Source organism: Pungitius pungitius, chromosome 11, assembly GCF_949316345.1.
Source record: "Pungitius pungitius chromosome 11, fPunPun2.1, whole genome shotgun sequence".
NCBI lineage: Eukaryota > Metazoa > Chordata > Actinopteri > Perciformes > Gasterosteidae > Pungitius > Pungitius pungitius.
This window is the reverse complement of record NC_084910.1, coordinates 13,920,817-13,945,093: the sequence shown is the minus strand read 5'-3', so window position 1 is coordinate 13,945,093 and position 24,277 is coordinate 13,920,817. Positions and strand designations below refer to the sequence as shown.

At 43.4% G+C, this 24,277-nt stretch overlaps 1 protein-coding gene across 3 annotated transcripts; it reads left to right on the top strand.

Annotated features, from left to right (window-relative positions):
- The first annotated feature begins 141 nt into the window (after window positions 1-141).
- On the top strand, window positions 142-24,214 carry clcn1b (chloride channel, voltage-sensitive 1b). 3 transcript variants are annotated; one of them, XM_037453317.2, is made up of 23 exons: window positions 142-689; window positions 9,056-9,269; window positions 9,901-10,032; window positions 10,122-10,250; window positions 10,370-10,503; window positions 10,820-10,897; window positions 12,414-12,492; window positions 13,098-13,223; window positions 13,744-13,828; window positions 13,913-14,014; window positions 14,387-14,471; window positions 14,951-15,106; window positions 15,216-15,285; window positions 15,362-15,472; window positions 15,673-15,886; window positions 15,980-16,113; window positions 16,377-16,558; window positions 16,632-16,716; window positions 16,812-16,894; window positions 17,157-17,201; window positions 17,328-17,432; window positions 17,896-17,982; window positions 21,176-24,214. In XM_037453317.2, exons 1-23 carry the CDS (start codon window positions 639-641, stop codon window positions 21,605-21,607), a joined length of 2,919 nt encoding a protein of 972 aa, XP_037309214.2. In that variant the 5' UTR covers window positions 142-638; the 3' UTR covers window positions 21,608-24,214. The 3 variants fall into 3 exon arrangements, with proteins under 3 accessions (XP_037309214.2, XP_037309215.2, XP_062421624.1); XM_037453318.2 differs by having other exon boundaries at window positions 143-689; window positions 16,635-16,716; XM_062565640.1 differs by lacking the exon at window positions 142-689 and adding an exon at window positions 7,661-8,937 and having other exon boundaries at window positions 9,026-9,269.
- The last annotated feature ends 63 nt before the right edge of the window (window positions 24,215-24,277 follow it).

Below are 24,277 nucleotides of genomic sequence, written 5' to 3'. Positions count from 1 at the left end.
TCATTAGGTGTGAGGTGTCATACGAGTGTCTGTACTTTCATGCTCACGTTGCAGGGGCAGCCCTACGGGTGGGTGGGTGGGGGGGGGGGGTTGCCCTTCCAAACCTCACCACCCCTGTCCAAGGAAGAGCAGTCCATCCACACACAAACGCACACCCCTAATGGCCGTCTGGCAGAGCGGTCGCTGCTAAGGGCAACAAGTTGTGTGTGTGTTTATTAGGTGTCTGCAGTTCTAATAAGGGACAGCGCTGGGTCCGTCCCCGCCTCATCAGATGGTTTTGTTCTGAGCTCTGTCAGAGGACCGGAGCTGGATGGCTCCTGTGGATCATCTGGTGGGGAGAAGAACGCGTTCTGGAAGGAGGTCATCTGCTTTGTTTCTTTATTTATTTTTTGGGACTTTTTCTATGTAACAAGTATGTTTTGAGAATGAGTTCATAGGAGAAGAACCGTAGAAGATGTTTGTGTGTTTATTTGACGTGGTATAAAGTGTGTACATCTTAGAATATAATCTATCATTTTGAGTGTATATGTAAGAGCAGGAAAGTGTGTGTGTGTGTGTGTGTATGTTGTTGCTGCCCAAGCCATTGGAAATGCTGGGGTGTCCAGCGAGGTTATTTTTGGATCAGTGACAGCGTGTCAATGGCTGCAGATGCGTCGCAAAGAAAGGCTCTGAGATACCAACAGACGCTGGTAGGTCTTTACCTTCTACCTGCCTGCTTGTCTTTTGTCTTTTGAAATGTCTTCAACTTCCCACTTGTTGCATTCCCCTCCACCTGCTTCTCCGTCACCTCTCCACCTGCCAACTTGTCACTTTGCCAGCCATTGTCCTCACTCCCCCTCATTATTTCTCCCATACCATTTAAAAAAAAAAAACGTTTTTCATAATCTTTTTATTTTGCTTGCATGCTTAATCCAGTGCTCAGTTCCTTCTTTCGTGCTCCTCTTGTACGTTGCATGGGCTTCTCTTGAATCAATACTTCTCATCGCCCCCTCCGACTCTTCTCTACGTCTTGAACACGATTCGAGCAAAGAACGTCAGCTTTATTTGTACAGACCTGGAAAGTACATTCAGTCTCTGCTGTCGTTTTCCTCCCAACGCCACAGAACCCTGAAGGCGATAAACAGAACGCATTGTGATATTGTAATATTCAAATCTCTGCATTTTTTCTTCTTCTTGTCGCATTGCCCAGATCATTTCCTTTCCTCTTTGTGAACCCGTCAATCTCCTTCGATCTGTTTGCCGCTTCAAGCTGCAGCCTTACAAAGTCATTCCTGTTTTCATGTGTTGGATATAAATACTTGTATATAGGAAACCTGAGCAGACAGGTTAGATGTACGTCTTCAGATGAAGTCATGTCACTGTATCCTCCGGTTCATCTGCTTAAACGCTTGACTCCTTTTTTCATCCAATTGCATCTGATGTGTTGACATAAATGACTCTCAGCACCAGATCCTTTTTTAAAACAATTGTTTTGAAGCATTGCGTGGTTGTCGTTTTCAACGATACGAGTTTAGAGCAGCTGGGGTGTGTCGCTCCTCTTTTACTTCTCTTATGAGACAATGGACAATTGCCCAAAGCTAACATCTAATTCAGGGGCCATTAGGTCAGATATAAATAAGAAATCGCAATTAACCGGCTTAAAGGCTTATTGTCGCACTGAAAAGTCACAATGCTCGGGTATGAAAGCGGAAATTAGAGCCCTCGAGGACTTTGTGTAGAAGTGTTGGTAGATCATGTTATTATGATTTTATTTATTGATGATCAGAAGGATATACACCACAGTGTATTTCCAGATTGGGATGTTACTGAAGACGTGACAAGTTTTCAGCGTTCTCGGTATGTGTGGAGTTTAAGTGGGTTATTTTGCAAGTGTTTTAGATTAATTTTCATCAAACAATTGCATTTAAATGACCGTTTAAACTCAAGAGCGGTTTGACACTGGAAGGAAGACCTTTCAAGGTTGTAGTTTTTATTGTTATGCATTACAGATGATTGCGCTAATATATTAAATAATAATTATAAATATATTTTCCTATGATTTTCTAGATGGTGTAATGTCTTATTCTTTTCAGAGAAAGTGTCTAACATGCATAACATAAATGTTAGCACCTCACTGGCTCCCTCAACAAAAAATACTACTACTCATAATAGTTATTGTAAAAGAAAAGCTTCTACAATAATTCAAAATAATGAATTGGATTGTGACCGTGAAGGTTATACAGGTAATAGTAATAATTAAGTGTACCAAATTAACACTGCCTCTTATTAGTTAGCGAACTCAATTCTGGTACTGAGGTGGAACAGACTGACTCATTTATAACACACCTGGTTGGCAGTGTGTTGGTATTCAAAGTGTTCTCCCACAATATCTGATTGCTTCGTCCTCTCCAGGAAACCTCTTTAAAATGTTTTTGAGAATTCTGGATGATTACATACTCCACAACATGATGTTAGCCCAGCTCAAACCGAGCTGCTGTTGACCTGCAGAGCACAAAGTGATTGCTCGCTGGGTTTGTAAAGTCGTGTCAACTACTCCCCAGGCACACAGCTGTTGTCGACCCTCGACCTTATCCAAGAGGAAGCCCCCTGCGTTGACTTGTGCCGGACACGTGCCATCGGGGTGGTGGGAACAGATAGGTGTGTGTCATCACAGATATTCTGGTTTAGGATAAATGAATAAAGGACATCGCCTAAAGCGGGCTTACGGGTCTCAATATGCGAGTCAACAGCAGTGAAATGGATCCCATGAGTCCGAACTGTCACGGGCTACTAAACGGCACAGCGTTCACATGCCTCGCACACTGTAATGACAAGGATGTAGACGATTAAGCCGTTACATTTCACATCCCGGTCACCTGGTGCGTCCTTTCAATCACAGCCGTGACTCTGACGCAATAACGAAACTGTTGGTAGAAAAGTCGCAGCAGAAGCCAGGAGAAGAATCGCCACGCGACTGTTGAGGAAAATTGTGTTTTTTTTTTTTCATGCGTCGTCGTTGTGTAAAGATTAAAGGCGTGAGAGGGGGAGAGGTGGGTCACACCGCTGCTAAATTTATCCACGAGTAAGGTTTCACCTCCGTTGGGGGGGGTTGGATGGATGGGGCCACGGGGGGGGGGGTGGTGAGAGGGAAGGTTTCGGGGGATCGGGGGGGGAAGGTGAAAGGCCGCACACAAGAGCTCAGTTGTAGGTGAAGCGGAGGAGAAAGTACAAGAAATCCGTTAAAAAAAGCATCGTAGGGGTGAAAAATCGGATTTGTAAAGTGTGTGGTTGTTCAGATGTTTGCAATTGGAGAAACAAAAAAAACAAAAAATCACTTAACTGAATATAAACCAAGCTTTTATTCCCTGAATGTATCCCAAGGCTGTGGTGATGCTAAGGCCCACATTTCCTACATCCTACATTAGAATTAAATTTTTAGGACTTTTGAGAACAACAACCACAAAGATGCAATTGCTTTGTTGTGGCATCTTATGTTTTTTTCAGGCTCTTAAATCTCTGTTTCTAACAAACAAATTGAACATTAAGGCTTTAATTTAGCTGGTATGGTGGAATAAATGGTGGAATGAGCTTCTCTGATGACATCCGGACCGCAGAGAGCATTTACATCTTCTGCCGCAAACTAAAGACACACCTCTTCAGACTGTACTTTGACTAAAACACTAATGAATGGTAGCACAATTGTACTTATAATGGCTCTTATCTATAACAAGTTGTAAAATGGCTTATTTGACAAATTTGCACTTTCTTGTTCTTCTGATTTTGTATCTCTACGGTTGAAATGCACTTATTGGAAGTCGCTTTAGCGTCAGCTAAATGACATGTAATGTAATATTAATGTATTCAAATTGATTTAAAAATGGCCCCAAAAATCTCGTATGATGTTTTGACAAGTGTCATGATGAAAAAACTGATAACATTTCAGGTGTTCTTGCCTTATTGGGGTTTAAGGTGCTGACCTTTGTAATGAAGCTTTTTCTTTTGTCGTGGAGGGGCAGGGAACGCTCCGGTGTAATTAATAACAATGTTCTGCAGTCTTCAGGGCCCTGTTGTGCATGTTGGCTCACAGGCCTCTATTACTGGGACACCTAAATGGAACAGAGCGGCCCTTCATTTTACAAAAAAGAGAAGTTTTCAAACTGGATCATTTAAATCGGCTTTGGAACATTTCTCAGGTTTGTTCTACTTACGAGCTGTAAATAAACTGAAAAGGCGCTTGCATCCATCCATCTTCTACCTGCACAGGTTATTAATAAATATGTGGAGTACGTAAACCAATCATGCATCACCTAGAAACGCATCCCGTGCAGGCGCCAGTTTTTTTTTCAACTTCAAAGTCGGACATGTTTTAACTTAATTTATCTTCAAAGTGTTGAAGTTTAGAAATTAAACCAATTTACAGGCTGAAAACTGCACTTCATGTTCCGAAACAATGGTAGTTGCAAGCGTTAAAGTCATCAATTCCTTTTTATATGTAAGGGTAAATGGAGCAATACAAGTCCACTGAACTGTTTATGGCAGAGAGATGCAAACCGCTATGAGACAGTGAGGCAGAAAACCGGCCGGGTCACAACAGAACCGTCGGTAACACATTTAAGAGATAAAACCACACTAAGAGCTCAAACTGCTTCGTCCCAAGTAAATCAATGTGAGTCCCTCTTTCAGTTGGAATATATTTCATAAGCTGCCAATTTGGATCTTATTTTTTCTTAGTCACAGGCTTAGAAATGTTCCTTTCATGCCGTGTTTCACATTCAATGATTAAAATAGGTTGTCTTACATAGTGAAATGTGTTGTTCTTACCTCAGTACATATTCTTTAATAAGCAAATTACTGCAATCACTGCCAACAACATGTAGGTCCTCTATGGTAGAGTCTCGTAAAGGGTACTTGGTGCAGCGTTACCCAGCCCGTCCCACTCACTGTTAATAATGTTAAGGCCTCCACTCCGTCAGCAAGTATTATTTTTCATACCTTCAGCTTGTGTCCTTCCTGCCTGGTGCCATATATGAAGGATTCCGCCTGACTAGGAATATACCCCTCTAAATTAAAAGCTGCTGAACTCGTATTGTCAAGCCTCCAGTGTTCCTGTTCACCTCTACGGCTTCCTCCACTCTCTCCGAGTGTGTGTGTGTGTGTGTGTGTGTGCATGTGCACGCTGCACTGGCCATACCTGTCCGTCACTGGCCTCCATACTGTACCACGGCAGGTTAGCAGGTTCAGTCTGTGTCCGTCACTCTGGAAAAGACAGGAAATGTCAGATGTAGGACAAAGATATCCAGAGAGGGAATCACAGTTTATTGAGGAGGCACAAGAGTGTGAGCAGCAAGCTGCAGGAGGAGCGGCCGCAAAGATGAAGAAACCAATCAATACTTTTGAAACTGTTCTGAATGTCGATCAATTTCTGGTAAGATTCATTATCTTCATTATTGCCGTGTTATTTTTAACCTAAAGTTGGAACATTTTTTGCAAAGACGGACGCATTGATGGAGTAGCAGAAGTTCTTGTTTTATTGACTCAAGTTTCCTGTTGTGAGATTACTTATTGCATACGTAGACCAGCCTTACAGGGTCAAAATGACACCGCTCTCCTCAAAGTGCTTTTTTCCCTGGATTACTTGGAGTAAAAGTGCACTCTGGGCTCATAAATAACACATTTTTCCCTTTGATTTATTTTTCTCTTTTGGTCTCGCCAGCAAGCTGTAACTCAAACATGAAAGCCGTGAAAATGCCTTTTAATTTGTGTATTTGTAAGGAGACATTTGATTGTGGAGTGTGAGTGTGAGTGTGAGTGTGTGTGTGTGTGTGTGCGTGTGTGGTAATCTCCTGATCTATCTGTCAGTGAGCAGGTCAGATTTTATCATTAACCTTGTGCTGTGGAACAGGCCTATATTGCTGTAAGGCCTCACCACACACACACACACACACACACATTAATGTAGCTCACTCATAAACACACACCTAACATGCTTACGTACCCGTACTAACACACAGATAGTCATGAATATGCAGTACTGATTCTCTCATGAGGGACAAAGGAATGTGCGTTTTCTTTTTTTTAATTAACTCTCAATGTCACACTGCCCTTCAACGTGGCCTTCTGTTACCCCGTCTCTCTCTCTCTCTCTCTCTCTCTCTCTCTCTCTCTCTCTCTCTCTCTCTCTGTGTGTCTGTGTGTTTGTTTACACTTGAAGTTCCTCCTGAATTGCTTGTGTTTTACAATAACCTCACCTTGTTAAAACCACTGCATAAAGGCCAGATCTATGAATATATTCAAAGCTCTCGACAGCCCAACAAGCAGAATCTAGCCCTGGCTTTGTGTTCCTAACAAAGCCAACGGAGGAGGGGTTTCAATTTCATCCGTTTTGTTTCTTCCTCCCCAGAGACTTTTCAGTTAGAATAATATTAAAGCTTAAGCTCTTACAGTGCAGGACAACAAACCGATAATGAAGAGTGTCCTGTCATGTGTCCATGAAGACACAAGAGTGCGGGTAAATGAGCAGAGGGAAGAGGAATCCTGCTGAGAGTAAATGAGTGTGACTAGGGGAGCAAGGAGAGTGTGGTGTGTCCTCTGTTGGACTGTTGGAAGGTCATCCCACAGCGAATCGTCAAGCAGCGGCAGGAAACGATGTCGAGAAACATGCGGAGGTGGTGGGAAATGTTGGCTTACTGATGCCACTGGATGCACAAGGTCACACGGTGTCATGAAGGTAAACAGCAGGTTGAGAGATGGAGGCAGCAAAGGGCCCCGACATGAGTGAATCACAGCTTTAAACATCCCTCTCTCACGCTTTCCGCGTGTTTTTTGTCTCCCTCTTTCTGATTTGTTCCCTTTTCAGCAATTAATTGGCAACAGATGAGGGCTGCAGCACGGTTTGATTGCTGCTAGATTCAAGGAGACGTGCTTCAAGTGGCTCCTTTCTTCTAACCAGAAGTTAAAAACACGAGTCCTCACATTTTAGAAACAAAGTCTTGTTTATCATGTTTTCTTTTTATCATGACAAATCATTAATGGATTATTACAATAACTGGCTGTTTGTTTTCAGTAAATGATTTTGTAGATCAAGCACATGTACTCCATAACACACTTCATAAATTACTAATGACAGTAATGGTAAACATTTTCTAAATTACATATAATGTAAAGCCTTAAATCTACATGTTCGATCATCACAATCAGGATGCACTTTATTTGCTTAGAATTTGATTAAAAAACAGTACATACAATAACAAGAATATACAAAAAGAAATTTAGAAATATATATATATATATATATATATATATATATATATATAGAGTAAAAACAAGAAATAGGTTTTGTTAATGCATGAACCAAACACATGAAAAGCTACTCTTCAGTTATGAAGGTGTTGTTTTGGCAGCATGGGAAGTAAAATGTTTTAGGAATCGGAGAGCGGCACACAGGCTCCTGTTGTTCCTGTCCCTGGTTGTGAGGGCGCCTGGGGCCAGGGCCTGTTTGATGATGTTGATGGATTAGTGCTTTGGTGTTAATGTGTAGACTGGTGGTGCCCAGGTAGTCTGCAGTGTAGCACAGAACAGGAGCAGAGCTGCTACCACATCATGCTGAAGACAACTGATGAGGAACAGGTAAAGACCTGAAGACCAAAGGCTTCATCTGCTGGGGGGTCAGGGTGGGTCAGGGGGGGACCAGTGTTCTTCTGACATTTCTCTTTTATCACAAGATCTGTTTACACGTGTTAATTGAATCCTATTTTCAAAGTTATGGCGTTAATGGGTTGTCTGCACCTTTCACATTAGAGCGGAATAGATGTAAATTACCAGAATATTAACCACTGAAAGTATAATCAATGTTTAGCATTTTATATCTATACAGTTCAATTAGATAGGATTCTGTCCAAATAGATTTTTTGTCATTTATTCTTAAATCATTCATATATTTTTTTTATAATTAAACATTTGGGAGCTCTCTAACCCAAAAAAAGGATCCTTAACTGTCTTTAAAAGCTTTACTACTGTGAACGAAACGTTTGCTCTTACAAACCGCATCTTTTGGGCACCAAAACAAAATTAGATATCATGGAAGTATAATTGAATCAGTTTTTTCTGCCTTTATCTCAAGCCAGGAGCTTTCCTTTTGTTCTGAATGACAGCTTGGGCGACAAACCCTTTCAACAGCCTTTAACACCAGCTACGACGTGTATTAATTCTAAAAAACTATATCCTCTTCTTGTGATTTGTGACTTTTTGTATTACAGTGGACTGCTTGTTCAATGCCGTTTTCATACAGAAAATCTCAACAAGCAAACTAGATTGCAGTAACTCGTCTGTGTCGGACTGTGACTATTTTCAAGGCAGATGAGATTGAAGACTCCTGTTGCACCTTCATTTGATTATTGCCGGATGCAGCCCCCCCCCGGGGCAACAAGCTCAGCTTCGGCGTTGGTTGGGGGCCTCCTGCTTGGATGTGCCAGCTCTCCTTTCCTGAGTGAACATGAGACAGTAATGTATGGCAGCCAAACACCCCTTGTGATCTATAGGCTTCACTTTCACATCATTGCTCCACCTGGACCTGCAGAAAATGAACAGCGCGTGGTGTATATGAACACTATATGTGGTCTGAGGGGGAATACACCTGAGTGCACTTAAAGGTGTTGACGCAGAACGTGTATGTGTGTGTGTGTGTGTGTGTGTGTGTGTGTGTGTGTGTTGGTTTGTAGGTGTAAAACGTAGGGAAAGATGTGGAATGTCCTCTCTTCCAGGGGCTCTCCCTCTGGCTCCTCTCCGGGAGGGGCTTTTCCGATCCCTATGCCCGTTTTGTCTATTTCTGTCTGCCAGGGTATTCAGGTTGGTGTGTATCCCTTACACACACGCCGCACATTCCCCGTCTCTTTCTCGTTATCTCAAGACTCCTCTCACTGGATCTTGTTTTATCCTTCTCCCGAGTCTCACTTTTCAGAGGTATCTCTTCTTCTCCTCCCTCTTCTTTTCCTTGGACCCCCCCCCCCCCAGCCACGTGATTTATTGGTGCTTTTTTTGCAATATACAGTGTTTGTAAGTGTCCCCACCCCGGTTTCAGCTGTACGGCGAGTACAGGGAGCAGCTGGGAAACTTTGCCAGGCGGGAGGCTGCCCGTCTGCTGACAGAGAGACAATGGAGGAGACAGGCGGGGGACAACTCCAGCGGCCGGACGGGACACGGCCGGCGGCACCATCAGCATCCTGTGTCCCTGGAGTCGTATCACAGCCAAGCCTCGTCCAACAAGAAGCCTCGTCCCTACTCCAAATGCCAAGGTGACCGTCGGGAAAGAGAAAAACGCTCTGTTCAAACAAAGCGTTTTTCTGTGAAGAGGCAGGTAGTCTCCATGGCTCTGACACCTCATGTGATACCCGGGAAACACATGGGAATGTGGCAGTAATAGCAAACGTGCTGCACTTCGTGCCCCGACATGAATGTCTAAATGCTGTTGGTCTTGTGGAATTGGATTTATTCTAGAAAAATACAGAATGCATGTATATAAATGTATAACATTTTCTTTAGGTCTGGATATCAAATCCCAAGCAGGCATTTTGACTTAAATTTAAAAGAAATGTCTTTTACATTATTTGCCTAGCGGCACAAAGGATACAGTATATTTGAAAGGCATTTATTAATACGTTGTCATAGTGTTTGTTGTACGAATAGATTTATCTTTTATTAATAAATCTATTTAGAACTACCTATCAACGTACATATTTTTTTACTTTAATCAGGTCCCAATCTCTTGGAAGAATGCACACACATCCATTTATAATAGTATTATATGAGCCATTGCATAATTTGTCGCCCTAATCTCACTGAATGATTCCCTTGTATTAAGTCAACTAAATGTAATGAATTGAACAAAGTTAAAAGTAAATCATTCATTTGATCCATCTGTCCCAGATTGTTTTGCTCGTGCGCGTCGGTACATAGTGACCAAGATGGGGGAGGACTGGATATTTCTGGTTCTTCTGGGACTCACCATGGCTCTGGTCAGCTGGAGCATGGACTACGCCAGCGCCAAGAGCCTGCAAGGTACGCGGCCTGAGTCAAACAGAGCAATCCTTTTCCTGCTGTTTAATAACCCCGAGACTGTAACTCTTTGGTGTTTTTCTGTCTTCCAGCTTATAAGTGGATGCATGGGGAGCTGAAGGGCAACGTGCTACTCCAGTACTTGGCCTGGGTTACTTATCCCATGATCCTTGTCACGTTCGCCTCGCTCTTTTGTCACCTGGTTTCCCCACAGGCCATCGGTAAGCTCTCCATCGCCCGGCATCCTCTCTCACTCTTTTCTTTGTGTTGTTGGGTAGAGGCACTTTCTACATCCACTGCTGCCGCCATTCTTTTGTCTTTTTCGTTTTTTTTTTTACAGGTTCTGGCATTCCTGAACTGAAAACCATCCTGAGAGGTGTAGTGCTGAAGGAGTATCTGACCCTCAAAGCCTTCATAGCTAAAGTTGTTGGGTTGACTGCTGGCTTAGGCAGCGGGATGCCAGTGGGCAAAGAGGTAACCCCCCCCCCCCCCCCCCCCCCCCCCCCTCTTGCTCCGTCTGCTCTTTCTCCAAATTTACTATGTAATAAAATCATAATCTGTCATGTTTTTTCCCCTCTCCCTCTTCTCCCGGGATTGAAGCAAATTATTTTCCAGCGAAGGAGCACATTAATGTCCCCCGTTACACTGTCCGATCCTGCAGCAATGCTGTGATTTATCTGGTCTGATGGAACGTGTCCCAGTTTATCCTCCCTGTTTTACAGAAAACAGTCTGTGTCAGTGAACGTAACATCACGTGTCAATCATCTGTGTCATTACGTCTCACCCTCAGGGTCCATTCGTCCACATCGCCAGTATCTGTGCCGCAGTGCTGAGTCAATTCATTTCCATCTTCTCCGGAGTCTATGAGGTAAGCCGAGGCCTGGACCAAAAACAGACCGCATTCCCCTCGAGCCTCACCTCCTTGTTCATCGTAGTTAATGCACCTAACGAAGGTGTGCAATGTCTTTGGTGTAGTTACAGGGTTCCCACTGGCCTTTTAGAATGTGAATTTTAAGATTCTAGAGTCTGTCCTCGGGTTGAGAGAGATGTTAGCATTTAGCTCAGAGCAACAATGTGTCTTTGTAAAGCCTCACAAAGAGTAGAGATGAGAAGTTGGACTTGTTTTTTACTAACTCAAGTTTGTACAAATCCCCCTCTCTCTCTTGTTTTCAAGCTGATTGGATACCTTGTAAATATTACACATAGGTCTTCTGTTCCACTTCTTTATGAATGAAACATACAAACAAGGTTCACTTTTGCCAATCATTTATCCCGGCAGTTCATTAAAAGGCCTTTGCATTATATGTGGGAACCCTGAGTCTCTCCCCCCCCCGTTACTCTTGTGTTTTGGCTTGTATTAATAGTGTGATGGTAATGTTTGGCATGTGTATTAACAGTGACCTCACATATCCCTTCCCCCCCCCCCCCCCCCCCGCATTTTCTCATTCATCCCTGCTCGTCTGTGACCCTTAACCCCAGAAGGGCACCCATAACCAGGACCTGTTGGTGTGTGCGTGTGCTGTGGGAGTGGCCACCTGTTTCGCTGCCCCTGTGGGAGGCAAGTCCCCCCCCCCCACCCCCACCCCACAGTGACTTACTCAGGCACAGGTCCCCCCTCTGTTTTTGTCCTACCGAGACAACATCAGCACCCCAAGCGTGGAAGTTATTCTATTCCCTGTCCTGCGACCGGTGCCCTTCATTATCAAGGGATGAATAAGACTTGATGGGTATTCAAATGTGTCGACTTTAAATAATAACATTTTTTGAAAATCATCTTTTTTAATGAATACTGTCCCCAGAGCAATGTTTGACATCCAGATTAATTCCAAGGGATTTTTTTATTTTTTTATCCTTTAATTATACACCTATTTCTGCTATCCGGCCTTCTCTGCATCGCACCCCCTTTTGGGTAAAAAATGAAATATAGATACATATTCTGCCAACTAGACTAAGTGTCAACACCACAAATCAAGGTAACATTTAGCATCTGCTACTATAAATGTTTGGCCTACAATAAGAACTTAAATGCTTTTTCTAAGTCTTGATTTGTCTCTTTGCCGTGAGCATTTCTGCTCTACATTTTCCTGATGTGCTGTTTTTCTTTGTATTCATCACTCTTCTTTTTTTTTAAATCCCACTCCAGTGAGCAGTATTTATTCACTTTATTCCATTTTGCTGTCTTTCTGTCCATTCTCTCCCCGTGATTTCCCCGTCTCGTCCTCTACGCCTTGATCTTTCATTCTCTCTATTTCCATCTCACTCTCCCGTCTTTCTGTTAACGCTCCTGTTCCCCTTCATCACCTCTCGCTTTTCATCGCTCATTGTCTCTCTCACCTCTTTATTTCCCTCTGGTTTTGTCCCCTCTCTGTTTTGTGCGTCAGTAGAACCCTTATGGTTACACAGACATTCTGACTGTTGGCTGTGCCGTTGGGGTGGGATGCTGTTTCGGCACTCCACTTGGAGGTACTGTACAACTTGCACACTGCCTCATGCAACAAAAACCCATGCACCAAACATCCCCTTTGCACTGGAAACTGTACTGAGAATGTGCTTTTCAAAACAAACTGAAACAAGTCAGTAGCACAAGGCCGTCGAAAACAAGACTCAAAACATCATAATACACTTTGCTATATATGTGCTCAAGCCAAAAAGCATTATTCACCTTTTACATTTTAATCACCATACAAAATATCCTTGACCTTTTCTTAAGGTTATCTTTGAATGTTGTCCAGGCCTGTATTCTTCTGTTAAGCTGTTTTCCAATAACGTTTATGATGTATATTTTATGGCTTTACATGCGGATTACACCTGGTTGTGTGTCTGTATGTGTGTGTTTGGTTCTGTTGCAGTGTGTATTCACTCCTCGTGGTTCTCCTGTTGTGTATAATGACACCCTCAGCTTCAAGTGTTTTTGGATCCATTTAGCTTCTTTAACTCATTTCTGTCTCTCTCTGTCTCCACCTGTCCTCGTCTCTCACACCATCCATCCTCATTTCCCTCTCCTCATTTAATCCCTCCTCTCTGTGTCGGCCCGGCCTTCTCTCCTTCTCTCTGCTCACCTCCACCAGGGGTGTTGTTCAGCATTGAGGTCACGTCTACCTACTTCGCGGTGAGGAATTACTGGCGGGGGTATTTTGCCGCCACGTTCAGCGCCTTCATATTCAGAGTGCTCTCTGTTTGGAACAAGGATGCTGGTAAGAAGCAGAACTCTCACACACACACACACACACACACGGAGACACACTTGAGATGCACACTGCTTAAAGACGGCTGATTGGCCATTTCATGGAAAGTAGCTCAATATGACAGCTAGGTAATTTTTTGCTTCTGTAGAAACACCAGAAATGTTTGAAGTCATTGCTTATGGTTTGTTCAGATTCCAACAGCCCCAGAAAGTTAAATACTCCAAAAATAAATTTAAACCAATGCACCCTGTTCTCTTGATTATTTTGTACTGCCATCTTCTTTCAGTTAATACGACTTGTCACATGTGATTTTATAAAGATCATGCATATGGAAATCTTTTAGATATTAAATAGTGATGAAATGTCAATGCTGTGTCCGCTGCTCCCAGACTGCATAAGTTATGCAGATTTAATGTCCTACCAAACACGCTCTGTTGCACATAATGAATGTATTTTTCCTGAAGTTATTTGTTCCTCCTGGGATTGAGATTTTCATATTTCTCTTTTGTTACATTTATTTTTCTCTCAGTCACAATCACAGCTCTCTTCAAGACTAACTTCCGGATGGATTTCCCCTTCGACCTGCAGGAGCTGCCTGCATTCGCAATAATAGGGTGAATACAAATGCCTGTGTGTAGTCGTTATCGGGGGGGTATCTCCACGTTGTGCAGTACGAACACTTTTCTCTCCTGTTTTAGGATCTCTTGTGGCTTCCTGGGGGCGTTCTTCGTCTATCTGAACAGACAGGTGGTTCTCTTCATGAGGAGACCGACAGCACTCACACGCTTCCTAACCAAACAGTGAGATCCCGACACACACATACACAAAAACACACACTTAGGGGCATTTTACCGTGAAGTAAAACCATTTGCGCATTCAAATCCAATTCCTCCTCATGTATCTCAGCTTTCTGCGAACTCATCAGTCTCACAACACTGGCTAGCACAGCAAAAAAAAACATTTACGGCCTTGCAACGCAGAGATTCACTTCTCCTCTGAGACTCGACAGTCAGGGGACGTTAGTCTCCACCATTAGACATAGGGGGGGCCATGAAATCAGCGGTGGTACACACTCATAGTGCTTTAGTTATTTCGGTTGAAAGCATCACTTATTTTGCCATGTTTTTTAAATGATTGTGTGTGTGTGTGTGTACTTGTGCATACACGCCCAGTCGATTGATCTACCCAGGTGCAGTAACCCTGATCATCGCCACCTTGACGTTTCCACCAGGATTTGGGCAGTTTATGGCTGGAGAGGTTAGACTCACTCGACCTCACACTTTTCATGTGTGTTCATTACTATTTATAATTAGAAGAAGAAGATGTTCAACGGTGTCTAGATCTCGTGGTGTTTTTATGTTTTGCTGCACATGAAAGCAAAGGAAGGCTGTAATGAGGTGGTTTTTGAGAGAGACTTTAAAGGAAACATTTCTGCAAATGTGAGGAAAGTTTGTATAAAACCCAAAACAATTGTTTTCCCTCACCAGTTCCAATCGTTCATGGCGTTCTTGCAATCCATGAATGACTAAATGTAGACCGTCAGGAGTCTTGTTTGTATTGACTAACTGAATACAAGTAACATAAATTTGTGTTTTTTCTTTCAATAACGTCAATGTCAAACAGCATAACTATGACATCATCAGGATATATAACATGTCGTATGGGTATACGCTTGTCATGTCGGCCTTTTTTCTCGTTTCGATAACCTTTTGTTTCTATGTGTCCTGTTTGTGCAGCTGATGCCCAGAGAGTGTATCAACTCCCTCTTTGATAATTTCACCTGGACCAAAATCTCAGGATTTCCTGCTCCTGCCGGCCTGGGTCGCTCCTCTGCGTGGCTTCATCCTCACGTCAGCGTTTTTGTCATCCTCCTTCTCTTCTGCGTCATGAAGGTATCTCTTATCTCTTGCTGTGTACGGGACTTGTGTCGCATTGACACATTCACATGTGAGACTTCTGGGACTGGTCCCAGCCGCCCTTGATCCGCTTTTTGTGTTGCAGTTCTGGATGTCAGCACTTTCCACCACAATGCCCATCCCATCTGGTGCCTTTATGCCAGTGTTCATACTAGGTAATGGGATTTTCTATTGCAAGCGCAGTGTCTCCAACTGAGCTTTACTTCAATTTGTCTTATCTATCTCCTCAAGGAGCTGCTTTCGGCCGCCTCGTGGGGGAGATCATGGCCACTCTTTTCCCAAATGGGATCCTGTTTGATGGGATAGTCTACCGCATCCTGCCGGGAGGCTACGCCGTCATTGGTCAGTCTATTAACCTCCGTGCTCTGCTCAGGGTGCCATAGGAGATGGAGACTTAAAGTATACTAGGGTTTCAGAACATTCAATGATCTACTGACTTAGTCAGCGAAATTCCTGAATATGAATTAAAGGGCAATTCAAGGCCGACGTGGTCAGATGGAGAAATGACCTCATCAAGTGTCCTGTCCTTTGCTCTCTCCCAGGTGCGGCGGCAATGACGGGAGCCGTCACACACACGGTCTCCACTGCGGTAATCTGCTTCGAGCTCACCGGTCAGATCTCGCACATCCTGCCGATGATGGTGGCTGTCATCCTAGCGAACATGGTGGCCCAGGGTCTGCAGCCTTCTCTCTACGACTCCATCATCCAGGTGAAGAAGCTGCCTTATCTACCTGAACTGGCCCTCGGGCACATCAGGTAAAGCTAAGACTGCGAGAAAGTATCACTCAGGTGTTTGTTTGCCGTTGTAGGACAAACGGTATTCATTGTAGTGTCTCGCTGCATCCCCAGCAAGTATAACATCTTTGTGGAGGACATCATGGTGCGCAAAGTTAAGTTCCTGTCTTCTCAATCCACCTATCGGGAACTGAACCATCTGCTAGAGACCGCAAGTCTGAAAACCATCCCCCTAGTGGACTCTAAAGGTAGGGCGATTTACATCGTCATACTGGGCGTAGTCAAGCACAGTGTGAAAGTGTGAACAGTTTGATATTATGGGAAATGTACATATTCAATTGATACCACACAATGAATATACACCCATATCTTGATTTTTCATTTGCTCTATCTCTAACAACGATATTTAGCATCCTAGATATCTGACCCTCTCGATTTAAGTCTTTAACTGTTTCCCATTCGTCGGTCTTCGTGGCAAACTAAACTACTCCTCTACCACTTTTCTCTGCAGAATCCATGATTCTCCTGGGCTCCATCGAGAGGACGGAGCTTCAAGCCGTCTTTGACTGGTGGCTCTCACCCGAGAGGCGAGTCTATGAAAGAGGCCAGAGCTCACCAGGCCAGGGCTCCAAAGTCATCTGGGAGTCCTTCGCCTTTGTAGACGAGGAGGGCGCGGACGAGAGTGCAGACAAGGTCGAGAAAAACCAACCTGAATTTTCTTTAAAAATCTTTAAAAAAAAATGTTTTACTAACTATGTTGTTTCAGCAGACTGCGCCAGTACAGGAAGAATCTAACGGGCCAATCGCATCTCCCAGACCTCAGGAGCCCTCAACCAACCACAGAAGTTCAGGTGACATTGCAGTTCCACTGCACATGAAAACCAGTCCGCCTATGAAATGTCACTTCCTCTCTCGTCTCACTTGTGTTGCTTTACCGCATCCCCAGACAAGCGCAAGCTCCCATCTGTCAGGTCAACCCTGCAGAGGCTCTTCTCCACCACATCTCTGTCGGGCCAGTCTGAGGCTCAGGTAAGATCAACCTCACATACTCGGTATTTTCGACCGCTTGAGTTGGCTTCGAAAGCTCAGTAGGGATTATCGGTCCAACGCGGCACCTGGAGCCCACCTGGCTAATGTGATGGGAAGGGAATGACGTGATGCATATGGGAAAGGCTCGACATGCCGTGCGGTGGGTGGTGCCGTGAAACCATCAGCTTGTCAAACTGACCGCACATCAATCCGTGCCTCCCTCTTTCTTTACCCCCCCCCCCCCCCCCTGTTCTCTGCTCAGGAGGCCACGCCCCCTCCGCTGACCGACACCATGTCCCCAGAGGAGGTACCGCACCTCATTGATCCACCACGCACACGCTCAACAACGAGACAACCAAAGAATACAAATCAATCATTTGAAACTCTGTACACTCTTTAGTCCATCTCTGTGCCTTGTGATTTGCTGATGCAGATCAAAGCCTGGGAAGAGGGAGAGCTGGATAAGCCCATTGATATGGAGCAGATACGTGTAGACCCCTCCCCGTTTCAGCTGGTGGAAAGGACTTCTCTGCACAAGGTGACCACAGCAAGAGCTGGGTGACATGTTTTTACGTTATCATTTCAAGAAGATGATAATGCAATTACATATCACAGTTAAATAAGTAGTTTGACATTTTTTGGATTGTACTATTCTGTTCAGGCTTTCTTTTTTTCCAACAGTTCAAAGTGGATCTCCTCCACATGTGTCAATTTCAGTGTATGAAAACAGTTGCATAATGTCCCCTGTGGCTCTGAAAGGAGCCTTCAAAGTTTCCTTAGATGGAGCTCAAAGATAACAAACTGTGGTCTTCCCCTCCCGATACAGATACCTGGGCTGGGAGTACCGATCCGACACCGTTGTTTAATAAACTGTATGCCTCACTGTGTTGAAAACACCAGGATCAGCTTAAACATTGCTTCCTATGTTTGTAAAAAAACAAATTGTTTGCGAGGAACAGTTCTGCTGACTGGATCATGTCCTCCTCTTCCTCCCTGCTCAGACCCACACTCTGTTCTCTCTGCTGGGTCTCAGTCATGCCTATGTCACCAGTATCGGAAAGCTGGTGGGCGTCGTAGCGCTGAAAGAGGTAAAGTCCTGTTTCTTTCCTTTTATTTTCCTCCATGTGCGTGTTTTTGACGCCCCCCTTGGTTTGATCCTGTAATGCGGCGCGACAGCCAGCTGTGACGATCTGGGGCCAGTTGTTCAAAGGTAAACTGATCGGATTTTGGTTATCGGATTGGATCAAATCTTGAAAATGAGTTGTTCAAAAGGGAAAGAAGGAATCTGAAATCAGATTAGATCAGGGAATCCAATCCTAGTTTTAATCTGGATCAAACCTTCAGTTTGTGTTGTTCAAAACTTGTCAGTGGGATTTGGATAACTTTGATCCAAAAAAACAGGATTATCCTGATCCCAACAGGGGGTAGGATTTCAGGAAGAAAATGTAGTAAAACTTTAAAATTGGTCAAATAATACATTTGTATCATTTAGTGTATATACTTTTATTTATATTTTGCACTTAACTTGTGTAACCGTTGTAACAGTGATAAAGTAGACATAGGCTAACAATTAAGCTATTCAGTATAGTAAAGTAAAAATAAAATAAAAATGATTGTGTCCCCATGAAATAATCCCCCAAACAGATTTCAATAAACAAAAATAATATATTCATTTTTCGGTCATTCATCACCGTATATTAATTTCAAAGAAACAATCATCAGAGATGAGCCTGTCAAAAATAATGTCTAACAATTGCATCCCTTACTATACGTCCAGTCAGTCCCTGATTCTGACAGACCACCAGAGGTTGGTCTGGTTCTTCAACAGGCTCAGGTGCATCACAAACATCATCACAGAGAGGGACATTGCGCCTGGTAGCGATGTTGTGCAGGACGATACACGCAAGTATTATGTTGCATGCTCCCTGTGGTTCCACTCGCAAGTAGTTAAGGCATGCAAAGCGTCTCTTCAGAACTCCATTTAAACGCTCAATTGCACATCTTGTTTTGCAATGAGCAGTGTTGAAGCGTGCCTGCGCAGGTGTGGTTGCTGCAAGAAAAGGAGTCATCAGCCATGGTAGGAGTGGATAGGCACTGTCTCCTAATATTATGCCATCCGGTCGGTTGGTTTGGAGCTCTCTGTATAAAGCACTCTCTCTCAGGATGCGTGCATCATGAACAGACCCAGGCCACTTCACGACACAGTTTGTGATGATGAGGTCAGCATCGCCCACAAGTTGGATGTTGATGCTGCGCCTCCCCTTTCGGTTGATGTACTCCCAATCCCTCTCATGAGGTGCTTGGATAAGCACATGAGTGCAGTCAATAACCCCAATAGTATTGGGCATATTCCCCAAAAGAAAAAACTTGTGCTTGGTCTGGGCAATCTGAACATCCTTTGGAAGTGAAACAAACTGATTGACCAGGCTGGCCAATGCAATTGACACAGCTTTCACTACATCACTCACAGTTGATTTGTCCACTCCTATATTGTCACCAACAACTTGGTAGAAAGTCCCAGATGCATAGAAGCGCAGAGCAATGAGGACCTGTTCTTCCACAGACAGACTGTGGCTCCTTCGGGTTCTCCGTTGAAGTTTTGGCCTGACAAGGTCTGCAATGTACTTAATATCAGCATTCCCAAAGCGAAAGCGAGCATACAGTTCTTCAGTGGTGTATTGCTCCAGTGGTTGTGCACGCTCAACATACACCCTTTGACGGTATCCTCTTCCACCAACACGGTGGTAGCGATGGACAATACCTGCCATGTCAGTGTCTCTCTCTAAGTCCTCTGAGAAAGGCTGAATATAAGATGGCTGTCAAATACCCACACACCAATTGGCTGACGTGCTGTGGCTTGTGTTCAATTAAATCAATCATGCCCAAGGCATACAAATACTATGTTCACTACAACAGAAGCGGTGAAACCATGGACTCAAAAGGACCTAATTTCACTGTTGCAGAAACCCATGCACTGCTGGAGGGTGTCAAGTGCCATTATGCCTCAATAGTAGGAAGCTCTGTTGCAGGTGGAATGGTGACTAACAAAAGGAAGAAAGACATTTGGGTTGAAATCACCCAGAATGTAAATGCAATGGGGTCTGGCCAGAAGAGGACCTTGGAGCAAGTGAAATTTAGATGGAAGAATCTGAGGGCCAGAGCAACGAAGGACCTTGCTGAGGCAAAAAAACACCCAAACAGGCAACAAACCCTTTAAGAAAGGTGAATACACAGATGTGGTTCTGGACATTATTGGAGGTGAGAACTCTAAAGCTCTGCATGGGATTCATGGTGTTGTAGGGGATGGTGAGCCTACAATTGTAGAGGAAAGTGAGCCAGTTCTTCCTAATGCAGAGGAAACATTCATTCTGGATCTCAGCCCTATTGTTGAAGAACAACCTGGATCCTCACTGGTAGAGCCAGCAGTCACAGGAGCTCAGAAAAGAGGCTTGAAGCATCCTTTGCCGAATAATAATGATGATGCCTGTGAATCACTTCTTAAACGAGAAACTGAAAGAGCAGAAGCACAGATACTCCTGGCAGAGGAACAAATCAAGCTGACCAAACTGCAGAAAAACCAAAGCGAAACTTCAGATCCGCCTCCTAAAAGCAGGGCTTGGAAATGCTGGTCTCTCCTCCTCAGATGAAGAAGAACCCTGAACATTCTTTATTTCGTTAACAATTGGATATTTAGCCATTTTATTTTTTAAAGATGTTTTCAAAATATCCACTATGTATTTGTTAATGTATATTTGTTTTTTATTTGTTGTGGTTCAGATGAGGGGTCATAAAAGTAATTATTTAATATAATTATTTTTTAATATAATTTAATTAAAGTTAAATTATGAATGGAAGTGGATGTTTATATTATTTTTGTGTTTTGGCTCAAAATAAACACTTACAGTGACCCTATGTTGGCTCTTACTTCTACCTGTTCTTTACATAGCCCACATTGTGATATGTTGTCCCATTTAGAGCACTGTAATCCGGATTTGGTAATCTTGAAAACTGTGTATCTGGATCAGAGTGAACCAGTCCAATGTTGCTTTGAAAAACCGGCATAAAAGTAAGATGGATTACCTGATCCTGGATAAGAAAAAAGGGGATTTCCAAATGCGGATAATTTTGATCCAGATTAAACTGGCCCCTCATGTTGTGGGCTGTTGGCTTTTGTCACAGGGTGCATTGTGCTTCACGCTCCGATCTCCCTGGATTCCTTCAACAAATGTTTCTTTGCTTCATGTGTTTCCACCTCTCTCTCTCTCTCTCTCTCTCTAACAGTTGCAGAAAGCTATAGAGGGCTCTACCCGCAGCGGGGTGAGGCTTCGTCCCCCTCTGGCCAGCTTCAGAAACGCCAGCCGGAAAACCAAGAAGCACCAACCTCCCTCGTCCACCCCTTCCTCCCCCACACGGGACAAAGACCTGTGGGGGGAGGGGAGCAGGAGGGAGGGGGAGCTGGTGCGGATGGAGTCCAAAGAGGATTCCAGGGGAAAGGCGCCGTCTTCAAGGGGAGCTCCCGGGGGTGACGCGGCTCTCTCCTCCCCCAGCGGCAGAGGAGCTGATGGTGTTTCACAGGAGCTGGCATCCCCCTCGACCTCCTGCCCCGCCTCACCTCCACCTCCTTCCTCCCCTGTGTCAGCAACCAGCCCTGTCCTCACACTTTCCTCCCTGCAGGAGGACAGGGAGAGTGAGGAGTCAGACGAGCCCATGTAGACTGCGTTTAAGAGAAAATACTTCACTTCCCTTCCCCCAGAGACAGAGCTTCTGTCTGGGTGGTGGAGTCGGACGGAGCCTCAGACCTTCAGACATTCAGCTCGCAGAGAGCAGGACGAGCTAATGCGGATAAACCTCCTAAGACCTGTAGTCCAGGATTCTTTTTCTACTCCTCCTCATGATTTTCCCTGGTTGTTTTGAAGTGACATGTTTAGTCACGCACATACCACGAATGTCCATCCATATCTTGGAAATGTAGAATGTAGCTCTGTCGTATCTCAGTGTTTGTTAATTTCATTGAGAACCTTTTAATCAAACGTTGTCTGACAGCAATGAATTGTATCATAATTTATATATTGATGAATACTTAATTAATTTGACCAAGAGGTCAAAGAGATCATGCTTTTAAAGTTTACTGACTAAGGTTACTGAAATTTAAATTATAACTTACATTTATATAATATTAATGGTAAATATTCAAATAATGATTATGAATATGTAATTTTTAAACATAATAAATGTTGACTTTGTCTACTAACTTATTTTAATTATGTACATTAAAATGTCCATTAGTAGAAAAACCGTGAAGGTAAACACATTTGTTCTTTGAGCGCTAAGGGTTTCCGCATAAATGCTTAATTTAGAATGCTGTTACGCAGGTGTTACTATTATAGTTGTGTCCAGAAAAAATGAAAATCGCAGACCCCTCATTCTCCAGCAGAAAATTGGAACCCGCCCCAACTAGGTGACTGCGACACAACGTTATCCTAGAAGAGTCTTTGCACCGAACCACAGACGCACACAAATCACACTCTGGGGAGCATTCAGGTGTGAAAAGGAGGCCGTCTCAGAGCACACAGGTACTTGTGCTGTGAAAGTCACCCGTGTGTTTCAGCCTCTGATTTCTATCCAAGCTTTAACAAAGAAGCTGTTAGCATTAGCATTTTCCTGGGATAAAATCCCTGATAAAAAGTAATGTGTCTGGAAAAGCATGACGGGTTCTGTTACACTGCTGTCAACTCGGAGACGCTGGCTCCCACCAAAAGTGGTTCAAAAAAGACGTTTTCACATCTGTTAAGGCTCTAGAGAGAAAGAGGTCAAAAGTGATCAACACATGAGCATGAGGAATGCCATTTGTTGGTTTGTTTATTTGCTCTATCTCCACCGGAGGAAAAGAAGAAGAAGAGGAGACGGGTGAAGGAGGGTTTGAAGGAGGTTTTGTCATGCAGGAGAAAGGAAGAGAAATCGAGTTGTTGACAGAAGAGGAGAGAGAGCGGGAACCACGTGGAAGAACCATCCTGTGACAACCGTCCAACAAGCATGCATAGGTGTGAGCGTACACAGGTATCACAAGTCACTCTGCCTCCTTCAAGCAAATTAATCCAGTTTTATACAGATTTTTTACAGAAGCCATCCAATTGTTTTTGCAGGATTTTTTACAGCGGTTACTTTTTTGCACACATTTCCAAACGATGTCGGTTACATGTCTTAAATCCCATTTGGTTGCTATGAAAACTTGTAATTTTTCTTTTTTCTTCAGGCAGTGATTCAGACAATTTACTGTACAGTGACAGACAGACACATATACACAGAACATATTACAAAGAGATAAAAAGAGAGAGAAGGAGAAAGGCAGAGGACAAGAAGCGTCATTTTGAGCCTGCGGAAAGGTACCGTAACTCTTGGAAGGTGGCAGTAGAATTATACCAAAAGAACTCAATTGCAAACCGGTCGGTTAACAAAGATGTGATCAGAAAACCTTAACATCCACAGAAATATATTTGGCATTTTGTTTTTTTTCAGTTTATTCATTCATTGACATTTTGTGAAATATAAAAAAGAAAAAAAATGCAACAAAACAGCCCAAATTGAAGCAGTGTCTTTCCATCAAGGCCGTGCATGTTTCCTTAAAAACTCAACCAAACTGTTTTTATTACGAATAATAATCAAAAGAACAAATTGCAGTTTTCACCATCAACAAATATAAAGCAACAGCCTTCACCTCGTGCCAAAAAACAGACAAGATACTGCTCGCAGAGGGCTTGATAACTACAGAAAATTAAAGACTGTACAAGCTGTCACATTATTCCTCCCCACCAAGTAATTGTTCAATAAATAAATGAATATCTACCATTGTGTAAAGACATTCTGTTTGTAGTTTTGAGCAATCTTGCTTTGATGAGACACTGAACAGTTTTTTAGTGAAATCAAATGATAGATGTGTTAATAATTGAGAGCTGCCAAACAATCCATCTGCAATCCCTTAACAAGTTGTGTTTGTCTTGGTGTAGAGCTCAAAACCAGAATGAAACAAAACGCCTTTACAACCATGACATCTATTCTGACTTATACTGGGGGGGTTTCAACAAGTTAGTAGAAAAATAAACATTGTCCCCAACAGTACACAAAGAAGCAGTCAACCACTAAATCCATTCAAGTCAATTAGGTTTTGTCCATCCTAAAAGATTCTCACTCAATAATCAAATCAAAGTGAGAGGAGAAGGGGCTCCTCAATTGAAAAAAAAGAGATAAAATCAGTTGTGTGGTGCTTGTATAGGTCATCAAGGGTGTCATGCAGAGAAGGTCCTCACTTCCTTTTTAACTTCCTTGCATTCTTACTCAGGTGAAAGAAAAAATCGAATGACAGCACGGCTCCTTAAACCACATTAG

What these genes read in the sequence shown, in the direction of transcription:
- clcn1b (XM_037453317.2), top strand. Translation starts at nt 639, where the DNA reads ATGGCTGCAGATGCGTCGCAAAGAAAGGCTCTGAGATACCAACAGACG. An exon ending in ACACGCTTCCTAACCAAACA is followed by an intron (nt 14,015 to 14,386) that starts GTGAGATCCCGA and finishes ATACACGCCCAG; the next exon opens with TCGATTGATCTACCCAGGTG. An exon ending in GGGAGGCTACGCCGTCATTG is followed by an intron (nt 15,473 to 15,672) that starts GTCAGTCTATTA and finishes GCTCTCTCCCAG; the next exon opens with GTGCGGCGGCAATGACGGGA.